This window comes from Pundamilia nyererei, unplaced genomic scaffold, assembly GCF_000239375.1.
Source record: "Pundamilia nyererei isolate P.nyererei 1_Seehausen unplaced genomic scaffold, PunNye1.0 scaffold00004, whole genome shotgun sequence".
Taxonomy (NCBI): Eukaryota; Metazoa; Chordata; class Actinopteri; order Cichliformes; family Cichlidae; genus Pundamilia; species Pundamilia nyererei.
In genome coordinates, this window is record NW_005187405.1 from 4,852,188 (window position 1) to 4,860,746 (window position 8,559).

General features: G+C 42.4%; 1 protein-coding gene across 2 annotated transcripts; it reads left to right on the top strand.

The window, feature by feature from the left end:
• Positions 1-453: 453 nt before the first annotated feature.
• Positions 454-7,078, top strand: tal1 (T-cell acute lymphocytic leukemia 1). Of its 2 annotated transcripts, none has more exons than XM_005721289.1 (4): positions 454-1,227; positions 2,562-3,137; positions 3,476-3,594; positions 4,514-7,078. In XM_005721289.1, the coding sequence occupies exons 2-4, from the start codon at positions 2,599-2,601 to the stop codon at positions 5,041-5,043; spliced, it is 1,188 nt and encodes a 395-aa protein (XP_005721346.1). In that variant the 5' UTR covers positions 454-1,227; positions 2,562-2,598; the 3' UTR covers positions 5,044-7,078. The 2 variants fall into 2 exon arrangements, with proteins under 2 accessions (XP_005721346.1, XP_005721347.1); XM_005721290.1 differs by having other exon boundaries at positions 3,476-3,564.
• Positions 7,079-8,559: the final 1,481 nt, after the last annotated feature.

Consider the following 8,559-nt stretch of genomic DNA (forward strand, 5'->3'; position numbering starts at 1 on the left):
TATCTATCTATCTATCTATCTATCTATCTATCTATCTATCTATCTATCTATCTATCTATCTATCTATCTATCTATCTATCTATCTATCTATCTATCTACAGCTTCAATCATCCTGCTCATTTGGTTAAATGCGCTTATTTTCTACTTTCGCAAAGTGTTTTGAAATGTGTTAAAAATCCGTTATTAGGATGTACCTGCCACCATTTATGCTCTACTGAATGTACTCTGATAGCATGTCACCGTTGATGCTCTGCTCGTTTATCTGATGTGACCAGAAGCCGATCCGCTTTTATCTCCCCGAGCCACGACTCCCCACGGACCCGGGGGAACCGCCGGCCCCATCCCCAACATTTCCAATGGCACACACACACACACACACACACACACACACACACACACACACACACACACACACACACACACACACACAAAGCACATTTTATTATGAACGTGTTTATCGATAAAGAAATAGTGTCACATTCAATTAATAGTGTCAAAAATGATTAGACCACCTCATTTTTACCAGCCCATTGTATCAGTGGCGCATTCATCCTCGGGGCCAGAAATGGATATGGATTAATGGGCAGAATAAACTGAACAAAAAAATAAAATAACATAAATAATACAAAAAGAAAAAAGGTAGAGGGCCCTCTGTTATTATCAGTTATCTTATTGCAGGATAAATGAGCTTAGCGGAAAAAAAACCTTTGTTGAAAATATAAATAGGTCAAAAGCTTAACCTGAGCTTTTGTTTATTGCGTAAAAAAATAAAAAATAAAAATTAAAACACCTCAACTGTAGCTCAGGCTACACTACACCACCTCACGTTGATACAGGCCGTTGCGATGTGCCTGTTTGCTTTTTTTTTTTTTAAATGCTTTGCCCTCCACAAGACTATATAGCCCACGACAGCCAAATAATAATGAATCATTTCATAAATAATGGGTTTAGGGGCTTATCGGGAATGAAGAGGCCGCTGCCGTGCGCTTATCTCACTCGGCCACATTGCGGCCTGTGTTCCGCTCCCCATACTGAGGGAGCGCACTGGATGCGGCGAGGAATAACTCAGCTACACACATACGCATACACACATATGCACACGCACACACATACACACACTACTCCACAACTGGTAGAGAGAGAAAAAAAAGAAAAACCTCAGACATGGATGACCCACTCACAAAATGGCTCCACTTACACAGTAACATCAACAACACGGCTGGAACGGTAAGTCCCCCCAAAAACACATCTCTTCATTTAAACCAGCGCATTTTTCGCTCTGTACGCGGTAATTTGAGCGCGTTCGTCTTGGTTTTATTGCTGTAATGAGCGACATTTTTAGCCTATATTTTCTGCTATTGTCCGATCGGATGGTTGGAGTCTACGGCATGAAATAACGGATGCGAGGCCTGCTGGAGAATTCCCAGAAATTATGGTGCGTTTTCTTTTTTTAATTCTCCGTCTGCCGTTCGTTTAAAAGGAAAAACATTTCCAGGAAATTTATCAAATGAGTTACGTCTGAAACACCTGAAACTGGTCATTGTGGGAAACTCCTGATGTTCGGTGTTAACACCAGCACTAATATGGCCTTACCCTCGATAAAACAAAAAAAAAAATTAGACAACCTGCTATTAATTCTTTGCGCGTGAAAACGATCCCGTTCGAGCATTTTTTGGACTATTATTTTTCATTTGCAAGGGGAGGAAGGAAAAGCAGAAAGGTGGATTTTTATTTTTCTTATTTTTTTAACTTCGACGAATAGTGGTCATTATCAACCTTCCTTTTAGTCCTCGCATCCACAGCTTTCCTCCACGATAGTTTTACATTTAACAGTAGCGAAAATGATGCTTCTAATATCCGATCTTATAATTAACGCGGACATCTAACGTCCCTGTAAGATATAGGCGTAACGCCTTAACTGTAGCAGTGAAGGCCATGCAAGCGTTTGATAAGAGCTTCGTAATAGCAATAAAACAAACAGGAGCAGACAAGATTCCTAATAAAATAAATACAATAACGGGTTACACCTGCAGCTGTAAATTAAATGGTGACAAAATAATCAACCGTGGAAATTTCAAACAAAATAAAATCCAGTGAGCCCTGAAAAGAATTCATCGTGTTTCTATTTAGCTTGAAAACACACTCACCTTGGATAGTTTGAGAAATAATGGTTTGATCCTGGAAAACTGCGAGATGTTTGAATGTGATGGTCATAGAGTGCCGAGTTATTTCTTTGTCATGGAACAATATCACAGGAAAATCTTTGGCCTTTTCTTATTCAGTTTGAAAAATGTCGAATAAAATGTGTCACCTGAGGGGGGGGGGGGGGGTCATCTAATTGCTAATTCAATTTGTTAATTTAAGCTTTACAGTATTCATATCATTTACAGTTTAAGAACAGTACTTTGAATAAGGATACGAGCCAGGATAATAGCTCGGTGATGATGTTTTATTGTTAATTTTCTTTAGGCTTGCGTGGACAGCAAATGCGTGGTTATATCTGACATTTTGCCACAAACGATGCACTGAACTATGGATTAATCGAGGGAAATCTCATTTAGGACGTAGTGGACTCTAGCGAGTGGTGACGGCATAAAAATGATGGAAAAGCGGCAACAGGAGCTTTGTCCCGAAAGTCCCGATGCAGGGTCCGGTCCTAATAAACAGGAGGACTCCGCCATCATCTCCAGACAGAACGGATGCAAGGAGGACGGGGAGCCGAGGAGAGAGGAGGGGGAGGAGGAAGAAGAGGAGGAGGATGAGGAGGAGGAGAGGGGAGGGAGCTTCAAGGGGGTTGAGGAGACGGATGACGTTCCTCTGCAGAACTCGAACAACGGGACCAGCATCAGCATCATCATCAACGGCGTTGCCAAGGAAACTGCCTCTCACAACGCCCTTGACCTGAAAAGGGAAGTGCCGGTGATCGAGCTCTCCAGGAGGGACGCTATAAAAGCGGTGCAACAGAGGACTGAGAGCCATTTGGTGCCGATCACGGAACTTCGCAGACCTCCACCGCTGCCGCTGCCGCCGCCGCAACGAGACGACGCTCGAATGGTCCAACTGAGCCCAAACGCGTTCCCTGTCCCAGCGCGGGCGATGCTCTACAACCTGGCACAGCCTCTCGCCGCCATCAACAGGTAAAGGCTGAAGGAAGGGGGGGGGGGGGGAATCAAAACAAAAAACATACAGTTTCATGAATGCACATAGAAAGTTTGATGGTTATTAGACACAATTATGCCTTTCTGTAAAAGGATAGGGGACAAGATGCTTTTTGTATTACTGAGGTTATGTTATGTTTACATTATTGAGCATGTGCATATGTGACAGATGTGTGTGTGTTTGTGTGTGTGTGTGTCCTGCTGCAATGAGTGGAGAGCATTAAGATCTTTTAGAAGCAATGAAGGAAACTGTGTACAGTGGAATTCATGTGACCTAATATACCTGTGCACCTTTTGTCTCCTTTCTGTTGACATAGTCTCGGAGGAGAGTCGGAGCAGTACAGCATGTACCCCAGCAACAGGGTAAAGCGCCGCCCGGCGCCTTATGAGGTTGAACTCGACGAGGGTAGGCGCATTTTAGATCTTTATAAGTATGGTAAGATGCACTTCTGCCGTGTCCTCCTTCTGCCAGTTTAGTCCCCCCCCCCCGAAACGTCCCTTCTCCATCACCATTGTCATTCATTCACTGACATGGAGCTATACCGTACCTAATCTGAGTCTCGCAGAAGATGCCTTGCCAAAGGAAAATTCAGAAAGGGCTTCACCCATGAAGAATAAATGCATCATAATTCACGGGGCTAAATAAATGCTAATCTGAATGTCAAATACATGTACCTGCATGCCATTAAAGTAAACCCTTTTCAGGCGGATTTGGGGTTTATTTCATTTGAAACATCCTTTCCACTGCTGCCCACTCACTGCCATGTACAGGGGTGGAGGATGGGGGTGCTCCTGCCTCCATGCCAAGGTTTTACTGCAGAGTGGGCTGAAGGATTAAGATAGACTGGGTGTGTTCCAAGGGCAACAATAGCTTAGAAGACACCATTGTTGAAGGGTGAGAGGATGTGACTACCTGCAGTGAAGCATTTTACTATGACTAACTAAATAAAAAATATTTAGAATGTCAAATAGGGAGCACACATGCTCCCTGACAACCTTTAAGGAGATTGGCATGCCACACCAACCATTTCACTTGTATCACATATGGCACACATCTGATCCATCAGCTAGAAAAAATCTGTGGCCATATACGGAGGACAATTTTAAAAGTTACTGCTTTAGAATTTGTTGAAGTTTGTTATTTTCATCCTGTACTTTCTCGCAAATAAATGTTGTGCATCTCCTGCTGCTTCTTCTCCCACTCTTACTTTTGCGCTTCTGTTGATTTATTGTTTTACAAACCATATTTTCTGCTTCAGCTCTGCATTTCATTGGGTTTTTTGCAAATGTGTTGGTGCCTTGTCTCCTTACTCTCCCCTTTTCTTGTCTTTTTCTCCTTCTTTCCATTCTGCTAGCTGGCCAGCCAAAGATTGTACGTCGCATCTTCACAAACAGTCGTGAACGTTGGCGGCAGCAGAATGTAAATGGGGCATTTGCAGAGCTTCGTAAACTCATTCCCACCCACCCTCCCGACAAGAAGCTGAGTAAAAACGAGATACTGCGGCTCGCTATGAAGTACATCAGTTTCCTCTCCAACCTCCTCGAGGATCAGGATGGTGGGAGGAATGTTGGCAGCACAACTGATGGGGACACAGGGCTGTTGGTTGGGGTTGCCGCCCACGAGGGGGGCCCTCAGGGTGAACCGCGCCAGGACACAGTAGTGGGCTTAGCCAGGGATGATCTTTTGGAGACAATGTCGCCAGGCTCCAGCTGCGGAAGCCTACCTGATGGCGATGCTGAAGGCAGTCCTGAAAGCTTCATGGAGGACCAGGACTCGCCTCCAGCTCCAAGGACGCTAGCAACATCTCGCGGACCCCCACTTCATCTAGCTACTAGGGATCTGAGGCGCAATGGACGCCCGTTAGATAACTCCAGTCGCCGATGATGCTGACGCCAACAAACAACAACACAGCACCTGAGAGTGAAATGGAGGAACTAAAAAAAGAAAAAAGAGGCGGACACACTCAGACCCTGTAATTTTTGAGTCATCAGTGTAGAAAGGAGAATTAAGCTCCGCATATTGAGATAGTGCTGTCCAAAATGGACGACGAGCGTGTTCTCGTCTCCACGCTGAACAGTTTGATGAATTTAAGACTTGTAAATTCTGCATGTCTCATGTCTTTGATAGACCTGCGGATTTCAGTGCTTTGAAAGCGCCAAAGACTGGATATCCTTACACAATAGAAAACACCCCAATATATGAAAGAAAGAGCAAAGAAACAAAAACTAATAATAATCAGGCAATCGTCACTCAAACGACAAGCGTTTTATTCAGAGGATCAATGTTTCACTGATGACACTATTAATTACAATATGATGCCACTGGAATTGATCCACCTTGCTTGCACGGCGCCGAAAGTAACAAGCACACCAGGAGATTTATCCTCGACAAGTTCAGTGTTTTAATTTAAAGACAAAGGAAAATTTGCCTCACTCTGAGGCCATAAAAACACTGAGTGGAGCCTAATTGTACCCATGCGATTCGTATGCATTGTAAATAGCATATATATTTCCACTGCACAATGTAATAATAGTGACTCAAATTCAAGTCATGTGGATTAAGATGTACCATAGTGTGTTTGTCAGTGGGTTTACTAGCAAAATTGTCTTTTAGGAGACAGGATGACAAGAAGGAGGAGAAATTAGATGAACTAAAAAAAAAAGGAAAGAAAAAAGAAGTAAAGCAAGCGACTGAACGTATAAGTACATCAATTGTGGTACAATTGACTTCTGTTACACTTTGGTGATGAGAAAATGTCACCAAATGTGTCAGCAGACAGCAGAAAACAATCACACTGCCTGGAATGAATATATCTATTTGAAATTGCTGTGGAGGTACAAGACATGCAGTGTACAAAGTGTGGGTCAAATGAAATCACGACATGACTCATGCAGTCCTTTTTTATATGAATGTTGCAGTGTTTTGCTTTGTTTGTTTGGGTTTTTTTTTTTTAACTGTAAATCAGTTGTAGTTTAGTAAGGTACACAAATAAATCCCTTCATTGCCATATTCTACACTTACATGTACAGACGACACATTAAAACACACGCGCGCACACACACACGCACAAAGTTGCACATCTATGACTTAAGAGTATATGAAAATGACTTACACTGATTTCCCGGAGACGGGCTGTGTCACCACATCTTGGTGTTGACCACTGATAGCTTACTGTTGATACGCATACGATACTGCTTTATGTAATTGTTCTTATTTTGTACACTTTTGTACAGGTGTGGTTTCAGATTCTCTCCGCTAGTATTTTGAGTGCAATTCATTGAAGAAAAAGGAAACAAAAACACAATAATCAGAATTAAAGATGAATTAATATGACATTACTATTATCGTCATGTCAAATTTAAACATCTTGCAAAACTAATGATATTGCAAATTCTTCTAAGCACAGCAGTCGTATACTGAAGCGGTCTCAGATCGTGACAGCCATCCGGGAAGCCGATTCTAACCTTAACAGCAGTTCCAGCTTCTCCAACCTTAACCCTGACTCTCCTTTGAAACTTGTCTTCATTTTAGAAGTTAATGATGCACTTAATGGAGATGTGCCTTTTGTTCTCTTAAGGAAAGGAAATGCCAATAATCTGAGTGTATAAACAGATTTAGGGCCCCGCAACGTGACTAATATCTGGATCGCACACACGTGCAAACAGACACACGCACACCATCACCACACAGTGTTAATATCATAAGAACACCAGCAGTTTTCTGACAAAGACACTTATGTATTGCTCACTGTTGTTGCTTTTTCAGCAGGACCTAGTAGCCTATATTGGTACCTTTGGTAACTATGGTATTTTATGAATTGCAGTAAAGGGACATTGTACGTTTGGTAATGACATATTTGTTGTATTATAGCTGTATCTATAAATATATCCAATGTTAAATTGATGAATTTTATATTAAAAAAATGAATAAAACAAACAGAGGGAAAGTCTTGTATATTTGATCTCACTCAAACACGCTGTGGGTCGACTGCAGTGCATTTCAAGTCAGCTGAGTTCATACGGTAGTCTTGTGGCCCTTCTCATACTATGTGAAATATTTTCCAAATTTTACACCATATTTAAGAGTTGCATAATCTCAGTGATTAATTCCTATAATGACATTCCTCGCAGCTGTTTCCCACCATATCTGCTTGGTTTATAGCTAAAGCCAGCCCTCCTCAGAGAAACTCCTCCAATGAATGCTGGAATCCTCTCTTCCTCCCACCAAGTGACAACTTCCTGTGGAGGTTAACATGGCTCGGTGACCTTCAGGATATCCTGCCATTGTGAAAGTGGTTTTGACAACCTCCACTGCATTCGTTTGTCTGCTGCTGTGTCTGTACACACTGTGAAACAGCCACACTGATCAAGACTCCACCGCCCATAAATTCTTTACTTATTGAAGTTATGCTCCCCAGCCTGTGTTCATTAATAAAAAAAATTAGCTTTGTAGGTGTAGCTTAAGCACTTTTTTTTCAAGGATTCTTCCCTATATCCCATAAGTTTTCACAGAGGACTGTGCCACCACTGCTACAACAGAATCAGCACTTAGACATTTCTGAAAGCTATAATTGCTTCCAGAGAGCATCAGAGACATCCAGGTGTTTGGAGACCTCTCCCGTGCTGTGCTCTGGCTGTGCTGGGACTCTGCGGAGGGGTTCTCTGGGTTAGTGCCTGCCAAACATTTACCTGCTTCCTAACTCTCCAAAAAGACACAGACTCACAAATGAGAGGGATACAGGGAGTGTACAGGGATTGAAAGAGAGCGAATGAGAGGAAGATTGTTGCGGGTGTGTGTGTGTTTGTGAGAGCAGCGTTGTGTGTATGCGTATGCCCACTGCATGGATCTGTGTGTGTGTGTGTGTGAGAGAGAGAGCTGGTGTGTGTGTGTGTGTGTTTATCAGCTCAGTGCAGATGGGTGGCAGAGTGGCTCTTGCTGCCAAATGATTCAGTATGCTAATGAGTTGTTATCTGTAGTGCTGCAGGAACAATATACTGTCTTTCTCACAGTGGGAATCCAGCCTGTTGGGAGCAGATTACACTGCACACACCGCCAAGGTAGTTATTTATATTTTCACACAGAGTAGTAGGAAAATACATAAATGCAAACACACACACACACACGCACACTTATGCACACATATCCGCAGATAGGCCTATAAACAAACAAGCAAAATAACATTTAACAAACGCACACACACCACCATCAACATGAACAGCAGCATGAATAAGGTGGAACTTTGACAGAAATATACATCCTTCACCAGTAGATGGAGATGTTATTCTGGGCTTTCCTCTTTAACAGGTTTCCCTTCAATATTCCTCATAAAAGTAAATTAATTCATAATATTCCAGTCAATCTTCCAATCAATAAAACTTTTCCAGTTGAGAGATATTTCTA

Excerpts from the sequence above, each read along its gene's own strand:
- tal1 (XM_005721289.1), top strand. The coding sequence starts at position 2,599 with ATGATGGAAAAGCGGCAACAGGAGCTTTGTCCCGAAAGTCCCGATGCA. Across the intron at positions 3,138-3,475 it reads CCTCTCGCCGCCATCAACAG|TCTCGGAGGAGAGTCGGAGC; the intron begins GTAAAGGCTGAA and ends CTGTTGACATAG. Across the intron at positions 3,595-4,513 it reads TTTAGATCTTTATAAGTATG|CTGGCCAGCCAAAGATTGTA; the intron begins GTAAGATGCACT and ends CCATTCTGCTAG.